The following is an 18,390-nucleotide window of genomic DNA, read 5'->3' as shown; positions in this document are numbered from 1 at the left end:
GAGAAAGGAGGGAACTGTGGGAACAATGACATGGGAGTGGGAGAATATACATATGCCTCACAAATAGTATGTAGCTTATGAAATAGTCCAAGTACCTAGATTATAAAGGGAAGTTCATGTGTAATAAGTCTCTAAGGGTAAGCTGGGGCCGTATTCTGGAGGGCTTTAAATAACCGTCTCTTGTACTTCTTTCCTTTCCATCCTCTCTGCTACCAGAGTGCTGGGCCTGGAGTCAGGAATACCTGACTTAAAATCTAGGTTTGATACGAAGTCCATCCTTTGAAGTTCCCATAGACAAACGAGACCTACTGGGAAGTAAATGATTAGCCCCCTAAGCCCGGGACCTTGTTACTCAGACAGAGATGTAAATAGCTGAGATACACATCAGAGTAAAGTGTATTATACCATTGTCTCAAGTGTCTTTCTCTCACATGCCTTTAGTCTCCCTGTGGCCCCTTTTTCCTGTCTGAAGTTCAGAGGTTTGCCTTTAACCACTGAGGAGTGTTTGCATTTTGTTTCAGTCGCTAGATTTCCAATTCATAGCATTACCAAGTGTGTCTCTGCTATTAATAATAGAAAAGAGACGTTGGCAGCTGAGTTACCGTAAGATTCAAGACCTGGGATGGATTCCTACCTCCTGGCCCTGCACACCACCTCATCCGGAAGGCTCCTGCTGCCTTCTCTCCCCCAAAGGCCTTCACATCATAAGCCCTGCCACAATTCCTTTACCAAAATGCCTTAGCCCCATTGCTATTATCTTAGCCCTTCCCTGCTAGGCTGTAAGCTTGCCTCTCCCTTTGTCATGGGGCTTTACATGTAGTCGAACTTCATGGATGTTCTAGGAACCTGGAGGAGCGGCCGGCTACCAGGGACGTGGGACTGGCTTATGAGACTCCGGGCGAGTCATTTAGTATTTGGGGCCACAATTTCTTATCTATACAGTGAAGGAGTCCCTTCCAACTCAGATCCACAGTCCTGACATTTAAGGGGGCTTGGGACCAGCCTCATGCTTCCTCCCAGGGCCCTGTGAGATTTGGCTGTAAGGCTGTGAATGGTTGAGTGGAAAATTGGTGGAGGCCTTTCCTGGCTCCCCGTGTCCCTCTCTCCACCCCCTTTGTCTGTCAGACGTCTGGCCTTGGTCTTTCATGTGGTAAATCTGTAGTATATTAGTGAGCAATGGGTGGCTTGTTCTTGCTCTCCCTTCCCCCACCCAGTTACAGTGGAGAATTTCCTGGAAAGGTCCGAGAGAAAGGCAGATTCTCACCTTCCTCCTCCCAACCCCCAACCTCTAATGCTGGCCGAGCCCCTGGATCACTTGGCTGGAGATGCTGGGACCCAGCCACATATCTGGGCCAGGGAGCAGAGGAGGGAGGAGGATGGGGCTGTAGGCAGACCCCATCCCTGCCCGTTTCCTACAGGAACGTCTGCCCCCCCTGCCCCCGCCCATGCAGGAACGTCTTCTCTGCTTTGTTTTCCTCTGAATTTGGGGTCTGGTCCTGGCAGGAGGAGAGGGTTGGGGTGGGGGGGGCGCTCCATCCCCAGTAGCCCCTAGGCCTGGCTGAGAGCAGACATGAATGCAGGCAGACCGCCTGGCTCGCCGGGAGCCTCTCTGGTTTCCTGCTTTCAGGGCTTTCCAAAGTATTTTTCCTCCCCATGTGGAGCTGCTCCAAGAATGCAGGAAAGGGCTTAATGCGTGTGTGCGGCACGGCGCCGTGTGATGCTATGTGCATTACATGTATGACTGATTTCCCGTGCGCTTGTGCGAGTGCGAGTGACTCCTGCACCGCCTGGGTCTCTGTGTGGGGAGTTATGATGCGAATGTGGCTTTGGGGTTATGGTGAGCGTGTACATGTATGTGTGTGGAGCCTCACTTGGGTAGGGGGCGTGGCGAGGGGGAGGCAGAGGAAGACAATGGCAGGATGTTGGCCAGAAACCCAGACACCCTCTGTCTGGCACGGGACCCTCCTTTCCCCACCCTGAGTGACTGCAGTCCCCATCAAGGGGGAGATCTGAGCGCTGGGGGGGGGGGGGTTAGCTTGGCTGCTGCTTGACTTCCCGGGGCCTGATGGAGATTCCACAGACTGTAGGAGGGCAATGGATTGTAGATTTACAGCTGGAAGGGATCTTAGTGATGCTCCTCTCATTTTATACAGGAGTAAACTGAGATCCACAGGGGGGAAGTAACTTCCCTAGAGTCACGCCGAGTCCCCAGCCCAAGATTCAAACCCAGAGCCTTTGACTATGAACCTAAAGCAAGTGTTAAGCAAGGAGCAAGACAGGGGAAGGATGCTACTAAAAAGGTTCCTAAAGAGAATCCCAAAGCATAGATAACTCTATAGACCAGCTAACTGACTTGAGAAAACCATATATTAACATTATCTATTTTGGTGTAAATTCAATTACATGACAGTTATATTTTAATCTGATCGGAGCAAGTTTGATATTTCTGATCTAGAACTATACCACAGCTTCTTGTTCAGAGCCATCAATGGCAGCAAAGTGAATGAACCGGTCAGGGAAATCTTCCAGGAAAAGTTTGGGTACGGTACTGCGCCGGCTGCTGGTCTTCGGTATGCACTTCTGGACCTCGGCTCAGCCTCTGCAATACACACATACACACACACACAACCTCAAACCAGGGGTTTAAAGCCAGGGCTCTTGGGTTCCATTCCCAAGTTTTTTTTTTTTTTTTTTTTTTTATTTGATTTCCCTTCCCCACCCTCAAGACTCAGGGAGTCTCTATCTCTTTGTCTATCTTCTGCCTCAATTTCCCCTCCAGGCAATAAGGTAAAATTGGCAGCACCCATTTTGGCCAAGATGGCAGAAATGTCCTGGATGTTGGATCAGTGTGTGCTGGCATGGGACTTAGGTGGGAAGGGGAGAGACCTGGGGAGACTGTGAGAATAGGAAGAAGCTGAGGCTCCACCCAGAGAGGTGGAATGCAGGAGCCTAGAGGGACACTTTACTCAGTCAGAGCTTACATGGACAGGATAACTTTTCCCAGAGCACTTTAGATCTCTCCTTTGCCCCCATTACACTCTGTCATCTGTGTACTTATGTTATCTTCTCCATCTTCAGTAGAATGTAGGATTTTATTTGGATTTTGAAGGAAGCCAGGGAAACTAGTACCAGAGGTAAGGAGGGCTAGCATTCCAGGCACAGGGGGCAGTCCGTAGCTAAGAGATGGACTGCCTTGTTCTAGAAAGAGCAAGGAGGCAAAATCATTGGATCAAAGAAAACATGAGTACAACGTGTAAGCAGGAAGGTGGAAGATGGGAGCTACGGCATGAAGGACTTTGAATGCTAAATAGAGGATTTTGTATTTGATCCAGGCAGTGATAGAGAAGCACTGGAATTTATTGAGTGGGGAGGGGTACTATGGCTGGACTTGAGCTTTAGGAAAGTACTCTGGTGACTGATGGAGGATGGATTGTAGTGGAGAGAGCCCTGAGGCAGGCAGACCCACCAGCAGGTTTTCCAGGTGTGAGGGGACAAGGGCCTACCTCAGAGGGGGGGAGGGGAGGAGTGTCAGAGGAGAGGAGGGGGCTCATCTGAGAGATGCTGCAAGGATTGGGCATGGGAGGTAGGAGACAGTGAGGAGCTGAGAATGACATCTGGTTGGGAGCCTCAGGGACTTTTGAGGATGGCATAAGTAAATACATTCGATCCAGGTCCTCTGAAGCAAAGTCAGTATTCTTTCCCATCACACCGAACAATGACATATAAAAACCAAGAAGGGGGATGGAGGGGAGAAGCAAGAACCTAGATCTGGTCACCAAGCCCTGGATACTAGGAGTAGGGCAGCCCCTGAAGCTTGACGGAAAACATTTTGGGCCAAATCCTGCTTTGCACAGTGAGGAATAAATTTGGGAGAGAAACTACCCTGAGAAAGGGCCAAAGCTGGAGGCCCACGGTCTAGAAGTGCTTGGGTAACCTCCAAGAGGACAGAGCAAGCTTGAAGTGCCATGGAGCCTAGGGATCCTGGGGAGCAGGCATCAAGGAGAGTAACCTGACCTCACAGAAAGGAACTCAGAGAGGCAGAGCCTTGGGCTGCAGGGAGTCCGAGGTGGGGTGGGGGCTTTCCAGGATGCCCTGGGGCAGTGCCGGGATTTCTGCACTGGGTTTTGCTGCTTGAGCAGGGAAGGGAGGAGAGAAGTAAAATAGACTCCCAGCTCCTTCTGAGCAGAGAAGAGGCAGGCAGAAAGACAGAGTGGGTAGCAGGGACAAGGGGAAGATGTGAAGGGGGAGAGGGAGAGGAAGCAGGAGCACCTGAGAAGCAAAATTTCCCAGCCTGAGCCCCTGTTCTGAAGTACCTGATTCATGCAATCACAGTTCTAGACTGCAAGGGACCCCAGCTGCCCCAGTCCTTTCCTCCCACAGACAAGGAAATTGGGGCTCCCAGACGGTCACTTGTCTATGGCCCCACGAGCAGAAGGCCTCAGAGACAGGGTCGAACCCAAGTCCACCGAATCTGGTCTGAGCCCTTTCTCTGGCACCGTGCAGCCACAGGGTCAAACGACGGTCCCACTACGCGGCCGGTGGGAAGCGGGGGAAGGTTGTGTCCCAGGAGCCAGAAGACCTAATGCTGCCTGGACTTGCGGTGGGACCTTGTCTTAAGCAGATGTCTTAAGCTCTCTGACTCTCCTTGAGGCTTTCTTTTCTTCTGTTAAAGGGGAATAATAATCCCTGCTCCACCTGTCTCACAGACGACGTTATGTGGGCTAAATAAAGTAACGGGTATGAGAACATTTTATAGAGGCCGTCTCCTCGTTCGCCCTGATGCGAGTGCAGGGGCCACTCTCAACATTGTTCTTGTTTTCTGTCCCAGCATCTGAAGACCCCCGACTGGCCTTTCCCAGCCGGACAGTGAGGGCATGAGCAGTGGCCAGCCACCGCGCAGGGAAGGACACGCCGTGTGTGGGACCCCCGCGAGGGGCGCAATGATCAGCCCGAGGCGCCCCCCTGCGGCTCCTCGATCCGGCTGAGCCGAGGCGCTGGCCCCCCAGCCACGCCTGAGCCCAAGTCTTGCCTTTCGGCACCTGCACCATGAGTCACGGTGCCGGCTCCAGGCTGGCCGACTCTCCCCAGCTCTCCAAGAGCAGCCTCCTGAACATCCTGGGCAGCCCCTCGCCCGAGCGCATGGGCCTGGCTGATTCCCTGCCGCCCACCCCCCAGAGTGGGACCCCCTCCCCAGGGCCCCCGCCGCTGCCCCTGCTGCCCGGCGGCTCCCCGGGGCTGGATGGGGACTGGGAGAGCCGGGAAGAGCTCCGCCTCCGGGAGCTGGAAGAGGCCCGGGCCCGGGCAGCCCAGATGGAGAAGACCATGCGCTGGTGGTCAGACTGCACGGCCAATTGGAGGGAGAAGTGGAGCAAGGTGAGGGCTGAACGCAACAAGGCCCGGGAGGAGGTGCGGCAGCTCCGGCAGAAGCTGGAGGCCCTGACCAAGGAGCTGACCGGGGCCCGACGGGAGCGGCAGGAGGCCCTGAACCAGAGCGAGCAGCTGGGCAAGGAGGTGGCTCGGCTCAGGGGCGCCCGGCTGCAGGAGGAGCAAGAGCTGGAGAACCGGCAGGAGAGAGCGGAGGCTCACGAAGAGCACAAGGCTAGGGGCCGAGAGAAGGAGCTGGACAACAGGGAGGCCTCCGAGAAGGAGAGCCAGGGGGGCGGCCTGGAGCAGGAGCCCGTGCGGGACGTGGGCTTTGAGAAGCCCGCCAAGAATAAGGTAAGCACGTGAGCCGGGACATTCTCCCTGCCTCCCTCCAAACCGGCCCCCTCGCCCTGTGCCACGGTGTCCAAGGACTTAACGGTCCTGGGCTCATAGCCCAGCAGCGTCCTAAACTGCAGTTGGCCATCCTATATGGGGGGGGGGGGGGAATGATGATTTATTTTCAGTAAATGTTTGATTTGTATACCTATTTTATAAACCTATGCACTCAGGGTCACATAAAAGTTTCTCGGGTGAAAAGGCAAACGTGGGCAAAGTTTAATAACCCCTAACTAATGCCCTGGCAAAGGCACTTCAGGGAGTGTTCCTGGAAGTGGTGGGGCGGGCAAGAGCCCTTTCCCCAGTCTGGACTCAGCCCCTCTAGCCTTTACAAAACCCAAGAGGTTCCCTTCTCTCCTCATGCTGACCCAGAAGCCAGACCCCTACCACCAGCAGAAGGTCTGGGAACTGGAGAGAGCCAGAACGGATGGTGGGCTTGCCCACGGATCCCCCAGAGCAGCGTGAGAGGAAGAATGGATTCCTTGGTGCCCGTGGTTGGTTGTTGGCAGCCAGTTCTTGAGAGACCACAGCTTGGGGATTGGAGGAATTTGGGGGAGAAGGGGACCCTTGGATCTATGACACTTTGGGAAAATCCATCATCATTTGAGTTTTAAGAATCCCTATCACTTAGGGCAAATCCAATCACATAGGCACTAGCTACACACCTAACACAATGCAGGACCACACTGGCACCAGAAAATTGGGGGCTAATAGTGAGAGGAATCCTGCCCTACAACTTGGGTGCCAATCTTTGCTTTACTGCCAGCTGGCCATGGGACGAGAACGTGCCATTTCCCCTGATTATCCTTTCTCAACCCTTTTTGGTTTCTGATGTTATCACTTTCAGCTATGTCCAGTTCTCCGTGCCCCCTTTTGGGGTTCTCTTGGCAGATACTGGAATGATTTGCCATTTCATTCCCCAACTCATTTTACAGATGAGGACACTGTGGCAACCAGGGTTAAGTGACTTATCTAGAGTTACACAGTTGCTAAGTATTTGAACTCATGAAGATGAGCCTTCCTGACTTCAGGCCTGGCACTCTTATTTACTGTGCCATCCAGTGCCCAGTTTGGTCTTCTGTAAAATACAAGGGCTAAGTTCTCTTCCAGCTGTAGCACTCTCAATTCCATTTCTGTCACTGTGTGCTATGGGACCGTGGATGCATAGGTAACTGAGGCTCAGAGATCTGAAGCCACGTCTCCCAAGTCCCCTGGCTAGTAAGTGACAGAGCCAGAACTACAGCCTGAGTTTCTTGACTCTGATCCAGAGATTTCCCTCTACATTAGGACTAGTGTTCACTCACCCCAAAGTGATGATGTGAGTGAGGGAGCCTGCTGAATAATGCCCCAAACTGGGCTGTTCCCCACAGGAGCTGGAACTGATGGAGAACCTTCTGAAGAGCAAGCAAGAAGGGCCTGAGAACTGGGAGGCACGAAGCATGGGGAGTGTCCGCACGAGCTTCAGCCGGCAGGAACGAAGCCGGCTGCTCTGGGAGGAGGTATCCACCATTGAGGAGGATGTCACCAAGGTGACTGCCCTGAAGCTTCGGCTGGATGAGTCCCAGAAGGTGCTGCTCAAGGAACGCGAGTGAGTTTGGGCAGCTAGTGGGTGTTTGAGGTTCTTCAAGGGGATCCACTCTGGCTGTGATTAGATTGCCCTTTTTGCCAGCTGATCAACACAATGACCAGGGGGTTGCAACAGCCACAGAGATTAAAAACTGGGACCCACAGGTTAGCAGAAAAGTAATTCAGTACTAACTCAGTGACTATAAAGGAGAAGAAGTTGATTGAAAAAGTTAGTGAGTTACTAGAGTAACTTTTTTCTTAATTGAATACTATAGGTTGATTTTAGACTTTGGAACTGAGAGAAAATATAATTTATTTTCTACCTTTTCTCTTTCCAATCTCTACTTTAAAAAAACATAAATAAATAAACTTTACTTTTTTTCTAAAAAAAAGAAAAGAAAAAGAAACTGGGACCCAGACTAGAAGACAAGGCTGGATCTTTCAGTATAGTGCGGACAGCTGAGTGGTAGAATAGGATATTTCTTGTCAGGAAAAGACTCCCAGCCCTGAAGGGAAGACTGCAGGGAGACAGTTCGGGGCAAAGCAGCATAGGCCATCATTCCGAGGAGCCCAGAAGGATATACAGAGCAAGTCCAGGAGTGTTGATGCCGCGTGGAGTTGGGGATGCTGGTGGGGAGGCTGGGTCTGCTTTTGCCTTTTAAAGGAGAGAAGGGGTATGCATGAAGCTGCTGATCCCCCAGGCAAACCTGTGACCACTCCCCCCAAGAACCCTTCCGGGAGGCACAGAAAAATCTGGCCTTCACTGGGAACTGCCTGGAAGTCCCTACAGGACGAACCGGGAGAGCCAGGCTCCAGGAAGGCTAACCAGGACTCCTTGTCTACCCACCCCACCCCCAGGGATAAGCTGTCACTAAGCAAGAACATTGAAAAACTGGAAGGGGAGCTCAGCCAGTGGAAGATCAAATACGAGGAGCTAAGCAAAAACAAGCAGGAGGTGTTGAAGCAGGTGAGCTCCCCTTCCTCTGCTGGCCTCCCAGCTCCTTGTTCTGGGGACCAACCTGCCTTTATCTTCTTGCTTTAGGAAGGGGCAGACCAAACTCTCCTCTCATGTAGGCTTACTCTGCCCACCAGAGGGCACTATTGGCCCAGGAGAAAAACGCACAAAATCCCTAAGAAATATTAAAAACTGTAGGAGATTCTGGAAATCATGTGGTCCAACCACCTGATTTTATGGATGGAGAGACCCTGGGATTAGGAAGCAGACTTTCTTCTTTCCTTCTCTGTCCCCCCAAACCTGGCTGAACCCATCCAAGATGAGCGCTATCTTGCTCTCCTTGATCCCATCTCTTAGCCTCTTCATCTTTCTTCTCCTTCCTTTTGATCATCAAACAAGAGCTGTCCCTGTCATCAGGGCTACCTGTCCCTTTGATCCTGTTCCCTTCAACTTCAAGTAGCTTCTCGGTTGTTTCCTCAGTCTCTCCCTTTTCAAGGTCTTCTGCCTCTGCGCCTAAAAATATACTCAGATCTTCCCAGTAATTCTTTTTTTTTTTTTTTTTCTAAAAACCTTCCCTTGACCCTTTACTTCCATCCACCTATCATCCCGTGTCTCTCCTCTGTTTCACTGCAAGACTTTTTGGAAAAAGCTATCTCTACCAGATATCTTGAGCTTCTTGTTTCTGCTCTCTCCACAGCCCTTGGCAATCTGTGTTCTTCGCTATTATACTAAAACTGTCCTCTCCGGGTTGCCAGTGATGTAATCATTAAATTAATTGTCCTTTTTTCCTTCATTCTCCTTGACTTCTCTGGAACTTTTAACTCTACAGACAACTTCCTCCCACTGAATACCCTTCTTGAGTTTTTACAAATAACATGCTTGTTTCCTCCTTCCTCTGTCTTTTCCTTCCATTTCCCTTACTGTTTCCTCATCCTTTTTCTGACCCTTTACAATGGGTACTCTTTGTGGGGTGGGGTTTCTTGGCCTTATTGTATTCTTACCTTTATCTCCCTTGGCTATCTTGTTTACTCCAGTTACTTCCATTATCTCCCCTGAGCCTGTGATTCCAAAATCTATCTAAATTCCAAAATGTTCTGAATTCCAAGCCCATATTTCTAATTGCCCATAAGATATCCCTATCAGTTTGTCTCACCTCTCACTCACCATGTCTAAAACTAAACTATTATCATTTACCTAAATCTGTTTCTTCTTCTGACCTCACTGTTTCTATCTGTAGTGTCACCATTCATCCTATATCCCTAGTTTGAAATCTCGGTGTGAGAGTTGACTCTTCTCTCTCACTGACTTCTGTTCAAGTAGTTGTGATGTAAAATCCTACTGTTATCCCTTGTATGCCATCTCTCACACCAGTTCTTTCCTCTTCTGATTACTGTTATCAGTCAGTAGATTCTGTGATCTACAATTGACTTGCCCAAAGACCACAAAGTCTCCAGGTAGGAGAGCCAGGACTGGAATCTAGATTTATAACTCCCCAGTCTAAGACTATACATTATCCTGAAGAAAATCACCAGAGAATTAAAAATTGATCTCTGTCCATGTTCTCTCTCACTGACTTCTATCCAAGTAGTTGTGAGGTACTACTGATATCCTTTGTATCTCATCTCTCATACCAGTTCCTTCTTTCTCTGACTTTTGTTATCAGTCTAGAACAGCCCTTCATTACCATCTACCTGAAGAATGACAGCATCCTCCATACAGGTTTTTCTACCTTTACTTTCTTCCTCCTGTTCTCTCAACCTTTCCCCATTAATTTCTATTAAACCAATTTTTTGTATGTATCTCTCCTCTGATGAAAAATCTTTAGTGGCTCTCTTTGGCTAGCTCATTTGGTTGGATTCAAGACCTTTCATAATTAACTGCCACCTTCCCTTTCCAGCCTGATCTCATATTATATCCTCCATACACTCTATGCCAGGGGTCCTCAAACTACGGCCCGCGAGCCAGATGTGGCAGCTGAGGACGTTTATCCCCCTCGCCCAGGCTATGAAGTTCTTTATTTAAAGGTCCACAAAACAATGTTTTTGTTTTTACTATAGTCCAGCCCCCTCCAACAGTCTGAGGGACAGTGAACTGGCCCCCTGTTTAAAAAGTTTGAGGACCCCTGCCTATGCTTTGGCCCCAGTAGACTGCTCTTTGCTCCCAAAGAAACTGCACATTCCTGCCTCCATGCCTTTGCTTATACAGTATTCTATGCCAAAAATGACTCCCATTTCCCTGATTTCAGGGAAGTCTCAATCTTCCCTATCAGACCTCATATAGTATTGTGGTTGTGCACCTTCCTAATGCACTTAGTCATGGAATGTGATGAATTATGTACTTAAATGTATCTGTCTCATCTCTATTTGGCCCTAAGTCTTGATTAAATTTTTCATCTCCTCCAGCATCTAACACAGTGCTCTGTAGGAGGAGACAATGTTTGCTGAATCGATAAATAATGTGATAGACAGAATGCTAGATGTGGAATCAGGAATACCTGGGTTCAAGTCCTGCTTCGTACAGTTACTAGCTATATGACTCTGGGAAGGTCATCCAACCCTTCTGGGACTCTGTTTCCTCCTGCAAGATGGGTTAGTGGAGGTTTGCCTTCTGAACATCTAAAGCCCTTTCCAGCTTTAAATTTGTAGATTCTGTGAGAGAGTCAGGACTGCAATCTAGATCTATAACTCCCAGTCTAACACTATACACTGTGCTGAAGATAATCACCGTAGAATTAGGAATTGACCTCTGTCCATCAAGCTAAAACCATCCCTGGTTGATATAACAGCATTAGGGCTTTTTCCCCAAGGAGCTTTCCCTGTTCCTGTTGCTTATCCTACCACAAGAGACACAGCTTCCTTATGGATCCTCTGTAAAATGAGTGGGTGGGCCGAAGTTATCTCCAGGGTCCCCCCAGCACTGACATTTGTAGCCTAAGGGCATCCCTACTCTAACATTCTGTGTTCTAGAGGCCCTCCCAGCGCTCGGTCTATGGCCGTTTCTGTCTATGCTCTACTTCACTCCTCTGCTCCAAACTGTCCAGCTCTGTCCCTGCCCTTGGGATTCTCTGGTGACCCAGACACATGGGGTGGGGAAATGGTGCTGTCTCCACAGCTCAACATCCTTAAAGAGATGCACCAGGATGAGTTGGGCCGCATGTCAGAGGACCTGGAAGATGAACTTGGGGCTCGGTCCAGCATGGACAAAAAGATAGCAGAACTTCGGAGTGAGGTGAGCTGGAGGGAACAGGAGGGGCCCAGCCACCGGTCTCAGCCCCGAGACCCTAGTCTTCCACTGTAGCCAGGCAGGCATTTATCATTAATAGGGCTTCTATTACAAGCAGTCACCATGTAGAGGGAGGCAAGGCAAAAGGAGACCTAATTCCCATTTTCAAGGAGCCTGCATTCGGATGGGGGACATACCAGCGACCACCAGCATTCTGTGAGCATTTGCATGTGAAGATCCTGTTCAATGCTAGGAGAAACATAAAGGTGGCCAACACCCTTTCTGGGAACCAAAAGGGGTTCCAGTTTGGTCAGGGAGCTATATAGATAAATATAAATATATATATGTGGGTGTTTTATAAAATTTATATATATTTATAAAATAAATATATGCTATATAAAACATAAGATATAAAATAACAGTTACAATTATAGATACACACAAATACATCAGATGCATACATGTATGTATATATCACATACATAATCAAATTACACATATGCTTACACATACCCATATTTACATATACATATATATATCTGACAGGCATATATGTGTATTATGTATAGCTACATGGGCACACATTTACAGGTTTATATATGTATGTGTGTTCAAAAGTATATATATGGCAATATACATATATGTACATACATACGTACCTATACAAATATAGAATTCCCTTTCCTGGGAATCTTCTCATAAAGAAGCTTTATTTCTCAGGAAGCCCTTGGTGCGATAGGGAGTCTCAACCCTCAGGAAGCCCCCAGCCTGTTTGGGGAAGGACATGAACATGTGAGGAAGACATAGGACACGTACAGCACCAACATACAAACAAACCCAAGCTAATTATAGCTGTTGCAGCTGGACCTACTTCCTGTAGCTAGAAATGGCCCAGCAGGATTGGGGACTGGGGGAGCCCAGCTGGGGCTCTTCCTTCTTCCCCATGCAGAGGGGTCTCCTTAAGACTCCCCCCTAACTTTATTTCCTCCCCAGATGGAGCGTCTGCAGGCAGAGAACGCCGCTGAGTGGGGCCGCCGAGAGCGGCTTGAGACAGAGAAGTTAAATCTTGAGAGGGAAAACAAGAAGCTTCGAGCACAAATTGAGGACCTGGAGGAGGTGTTGGCCCGGAAGCGGCGTCAGACAGCCAGCGCCCTGGATTCGGACCTCAAGGCCATTCAGGCCGAGCTCTTTGAGAAGAACAAGGTGGGGGGACTAGCCCGGGGTGGGTAATTCAACCCCAGGTGAGGGGTAATTGGAATATCCAGGATTTTATATAGCACTTTAAGGTTTGTCAAGCACTTTACATGTATTACTTCATTTGATCCTCATACCAACTCTTTAGAGTATCTCTGTTTTACAAATGAAGAAATTGTGGCTGAGAAAGTTTAAGGGACACATTTTAGCAAAGTAGCAGGATATAAAATAAACCCATGTAAATCATCAGCATTTCTTTATATCACCAAGAGAACTTCTAAGATGAGATAGTAAGGGATACTCCAAATTACTAAAATTATTATTTCAAATTACTTTTTAGTTGAACTTTTAGGATTTTCCAAATATATTGTCATATCATCTGAGCAAGATTTGATTTCAGGTCTTCCTGAGTCCAAGTCCAATGTTCTTTCCTGTATAATATAACCTAAGGAAAACCACAATCAAGGCATAAGAATGAGCCGCAACTGGGGAACATCTAATATCTTTTACTAGAATGGGCTCCTAGGACAGTCGGTCAGTAAACGTTCATTAAGCACTGACCATGAGCCAGGCACTGTGCTAAGCACTGCAGATCTAAAGAACGGCAAGTGACAGACCCTGCTCTCAAGGAGATCCCAGTCTAATGGAGGGAGATGACATGAAAACAGCTTATACAAACAAGATAGAGACAGTAAATTGGAGAAAATCAACAGGTGACAGACCTTGCCTGAGTTAAGCTGTGAAGTGAGAAGCAAAAACATCTCCACTTTTCACCCAGAGACCCCACAGTCAAGGAGTATTCTTCGAAAAATTGTAAGGGAGTCAGATCTTGGGTGTCTTTCTCCTTTCCTCTTGGAAGATTATGTCTAGTTCTGGCTACCAGATTTTGGGAAGGACTTCAAATTCAGAGGGTGTCCAGAGGAGGTGACTGAGGCAGTGGAGGGCCTCAGGATCATGACATGAGGTTCCAAGATAATTAAAAGCTCCTTAAAGGCAGAAGTTGTTCTTTCTTTGTTTCTTTCTCCCTCTCTCCCTTCTGTTTTCCCTCCCTCTCTCCCTCCCTTTTTATCCTCTCTCCCTTCGTCCCTTCCTTCCTTTCTTCTTCCTCTCTCTTTTCCCCCTTCCCTCCTTTTTTTACTTCCCTTTTTTCCTTCTCCCTTTCTTCCTCTTTCCTCCTTCCGTCCTTTTTTTCTTCCTTCTTTCTTTCCTCACTCCCTTCCTTCCTTCTTTTTTTTCTCTTTTTCTTTCTTTCTCTCTTCTTCTCCCTCTCTCTTTTTCTTTCCTTCTTTATTTTTCTCCATCCTCTAACAGATGGCCTATATGAAACACTTAGATGCTTGTTGAATGAATAAGAAATGTTCATTCTAAAGAAAAGAAGCCTTACAGGAGTCATGATAGCTATCTTTAAATATCTGAATTTAGAAAAGGAACTTTACATATCCTGCTTGACCACAGTGGACAAAACTAATAACAGTGGATGGAAGTGAGAGACAAATTTAGGTAAAAAAAAAAAAAACTTCCTCCCAACTAAACCTATTCAAAAGTGGAAGGAGTCTCCCTGGAAATAAGTGGGTCCCCCATCCCTAGAGGTCTTCAAACAAAGACTAGATGATCATTTGTTGAGTATTTTGTAAAGTGGATTCTTATTCAACTGTGGATCTAGATGGTCTCAGAGATCCCTTCTGAATCTCAAATTCTGTCATCTTTTGATCTTCATTTAACATTCAGCAGGTCTTTAATGAAAGTGCTTTCTCTGCCCATCCCTATCCTAACAACCAAAGAAGAAAGCTTTTATTGCTCTCCCAAGAATATCAGTAATCCATTCTTGGCCAAGTCTGTAGTCTCTTCTTCATTTCTCTCCTTTCTTGATCTTTCCACTACACTTTCCCCTATGGCTTCCCACCTCCCTTTCTCAAAAATCTCTTCCCTTGATTTCCATGATATTGTTCTCCTGGTATTTCATCTTAAGCTCTTAATAACCAATTATGTCTTAGGTGCTTACTATTGAATTCTGCAAACTTTATTGAATGTCTGCTATAGTAAGGCAATCATCCAACCAAAGGGATTCTACCCACCAAGAATTTATCATCTAGTTGGGGCAAAGAGATCCATGTAGTTTGTGATTTGGTAACCCCTACTGGGTGATAAGTTATCAAATTCATTAGCTATGTGATTTAGGACAAAGTGGTCTCCTCTTTTTGAACCACAAGTCTTCCTCTATAAAATGAGGAGGCTGTAGTTTTGGATCCTTACAGTACTTTCCAGGATCGATACACTATTGATCAAGCCTCAAGGCCTCAAAGAAGGAGATCCCTGAGGACTAGAGTTTAGGAAAGAGATAGCTTTCATTGTGCCTTCGAGAAGGAATAGGACTTAGATTGAAAAGGAATAAAGGAAAGACTATTCCAGATAGAAAGTATGAACTAACCTCAGCCAGATCTTCCCTAAAGAGTAATGTTTAAGTCACTCCCATATTTGTGGCCCACTTTTGTTATTCAGTCATTTCAGTCCTGTCCAACTCTCATAACTCCATTTGGGGTTTTCTTGGCAAAGGTACTAGAATGGCTTGCCATGTCATTCTTCAGCTTATTTTACAGATGAAGAACTGAGGCAGACAGATTTAAGTGATTTGCCCAGTCACACAGCAGGTGTCTGAGGATACACTTGAACTTGGGAAGATAAGTCTTAATTTCAGGCCCTGGCACTCTACCCTATAGACCATTTAAGGATTGATAAAGCTCTGATAAACCAATATACACTAAAATATTGGGAACCAATAATGGCTTAATAAAAGCCTTTCATTTTAATCTCCACCTCAGTGTTTTAACCCTAACGAATGAATGAACCTCGGATGATGAAATATCATCAGAAAAGAGGTGAGGGAAATACCTTGGAAGAAGAGGAATTTGTACAGCAACCATTAAGTCATCCCATAGTGGAAAGAGGATACTTATTTATAAGTTTTAGCTCTGTCTTGTCACCCCCTTATTTAATCAACTCCATTGTTGTTCAGTCATTTGATGTGTCTGACTTTGTGAACCCACAGAGTTTTCTTGGTAAAGATACTGCAGCAGTTTGCCATTTCCTCCTCCAGTACATTTGACAAATGAGGAAGTAAGGCAAACGGTTAAGTAATTTGCCCAGAGTAACCCAGCTAGCATGTATCTGAGCTACTATTTGAACTAATGATGATTCTTCTTCACTCCAGCCAGACATTCTATCTGTTCTCCTATTTAGTTGCCCCTATTGGCCCCTATACCTCCCTTTAGAGTCAAATAATACAATTTTCTGGTTTTTAAAGGGCTTCAAAACTTGGTTGCCTCCCACCTTTGTATGCCTTACACCTTCTTTCTCTCTGCTGTAGTGCAGTGAGATTGGTCTTCTTGTTACCTGAATAAGAGGCTCCATTCCTTCCCTTTGAGTATTTTCCCTGAATGGCCTCCATATCTGGAACACTATTCCTCATCTTCCTCATGGCTGCCCTGGTTTCCTTTTAAGTCTTTTAGGACTCACATCTCACCTTTTGCAAGAAGACTTTCTCAGGCCTCCTCAATCATGCTGTGTTCCCTCTGAGGAGATCTCCAGCTAACCCCCTATATCTCTTGTCTGTACGTGACTGTTTGCATGTGTTCTCCCCTTCCCCAGACCATGAGCACTTTGGGAGCAGGGACCCTTTTTTTCTTTGGATCCCCAGCATTTAGCACAAAGCACTTGCTGGTTGACTTTGTGAAATGCCAATTACTTCCTCTCACCAAGCCTCAGTTTTCTCATTTCTCATCTGTAAAGTGGCAATAGAATATTTGTACCACTGAACTCATAGATTAATTGTGGGGTCATTTGGGATTATGTAAGCAAAGTACTTTGCAAATCTTAAAAGTGTCTAAATCTCTAAGTCATAGAATCTCAGAGCTGGCCTTCGAGATCAAGACCAACCCAACAAAAATCTCCTCTACTACATATTCAACAAGTGGTCACTATTCTCTTTCCTTGAGGAGGAACCCAGTGTCTCCCAAGGTTGCTCATTCTACTTTGGATGGCTCTGCTTGTTAGGAAGCTGGTTGGGCTTTTGCTAGCATAAACCTCAATCTGTTACTCTACACTTCCACCCGCTGTGTCTCATTCTGCCCTTGGGCCAAATAAAAAGATCCAGCCTTTCTTTCACAGTCCAGCTGTCAAATACTTAAGACAGTCATCACATGTATCATATTCCCTCAGTCTCCTCTTCTCTGAGCTAGCTATCCCTAGTTCAGTCAATCAATTAACAAGCATTTATTAAGGCTTACTGTGCAAAGAAAAAGAAAAACAATTCTTCTGTACACAAAGTTCATTTTCTAATGGAGGAGACAACATAAATAAATTAGAACAGAAAAGATGAATTCAGGATAGAGCAAAGATAACTATTGAGGTATGGCCCCAGCACCTAAAAGGACCAGGATAGACTTTTCCCTGGAGGAGACTCTTACAGGATCCTCAGACTAAGAGATTGGGCAGGAGACCATTTTAGGTATGAGGAACAGCCAGTGTAAGATGTGAAGATGAAAGATGGAGTGTTTGGGGAAAAAAATGGTCTTAATCAATATGATTAGAGTGAAGGGCATAGAAGGGGAGTAGAACATAAAAAGATTAGAAAGGTAGGAAGGAGCCAAGTTGTAAAGAGTCATCACTGTCAAACACAGGACTTTATAATTAATCCCAGAACCACTGGAGTTTCCCAAGTTTATGTGTATTGACTGGGGCTGGAGGCAGGGAGTACATGTTACGTGAACAAACTTATACTTTATAAAAATGACTTTGGCAGCTGAGTAGAGGATATATTGAAATTGGAAGAGACTTGAAAAGGGAGAAATGTTAGGAAAATTATTAAAACATTCTGGGAGAAAGATGATGAAGACATGAATGAGGTAGTTGCCATGGGGGGGAGAGATGCTCTTTGAGATGCTTTACAGAAGGGAATGACAGTTTAGCTATAAATGATGAATGGGAAATAAAAGTCGATGATACCAGTTGCAAATGTGGGTGACTATAAGCCTGGTGGTCTCTTCCACATTAATAGGGAAGTTCAGAAGAAGGGAAAGGTTTTCGGGGTGGGGGGGGGGAGAGCTATCATTATCTCTCTCATGTTCAATTTGAGATGCCCAGTGACTTCCCCAACCAGATTTATATAGCCCAATATCAAGACTCTTCACTCTCCCCATTGCCCTTTTTCTCATACTCTCCAACTTCTTAGTAACAACACTCAGAACTATACAGTTTTCCAGATGAAGACACCTAGATGGCTTAATGCACAGAATGATGAGTCTAAAGGTCGTTGGACCTGAATTCAAACCCAACCTCAGATTTGTACTAGTTGTAACTTCCTGCGGAAGTTGCTCATCTTCCATTTGCCTCAGTTTTCTCAAGTGTAAAATAGGGATAATAATAGCACCTACCCCAAAGGTTATTGTAAAGAACAAATGAGATAATATTTGTAAAGTGCTTCACACAGTACCTGGCACGTTGTTAGTGTTGTTCAGTAATGTCCAACTCTTTATAACTCTATTTGGATTTCCTTGGCAAAGATACCAGAGTGGTTCCCCATTTCCTTCTCCAAATCATTTGCCAGATGAGGAAACTGAGGCAAACAGGGTTAAGTGGCTTGCCCAGAATCACAAAACTAGGAAGAATCTGGGGCAGTCTTTGAACTTGGGTCTTCC

General features: G+C 46.6%; 1 protein-coding gene across 1 annotated transcript in view; it reads left to right on the top strand.

Moving 5' to 3' along the window:
- The window catches only part of CCDC102A (coiled-coil domain containing 102A), a 44,965-nt gene that overhangs the window by 14,127 nt on the left and 12,448 nt on the right, over window positions 1-18,390 (top strand). Inside the window, exons 2-6 of the mRNA XM_031954570.1 lie at window positions 4,829-5,718; window positions 7,131-7,348; window positions 8,185-8,293; window positions 11,393-11,509; window positions 12,497-12,706. Of these exons, the coding sequence (XP_031810430.1) occupies window positions 5,047-5,718; window positions 7,131-7,348; window positions 8,185-8,293; window positions 11,393-11,509; window positions 12,497-12,706 (1,326 nt within the window). The 5' untranslated portion in view covers window positions 4,829-5,046. The remainder of the gene's footprint in view (window positions 1-4,828; window positions 5,719-7,130; window positions 7,349-8,184; window positions 8,294-11,392; window positions 11,510-12,496; window positions 12,707-18,390) is intronic.

This window comes from Sarcophilus harrisii, chromosome 2 (assembly GCF_902635505.1).
Source record: "Sarcophilus harrisii chromosome 2, mSarHar1.11, whole genome shotgun sequence".
Taxonomy (NCBI): Eukaryota; Metazoa; Chordata; class Mammalia; order Dasyuromorphia; family Dasyuridae; genus Sarcophilus; species Sarcophilus harrisii.
This window is presented reverse-complemented; position numbering and strand designations above follow the sequence as displayed.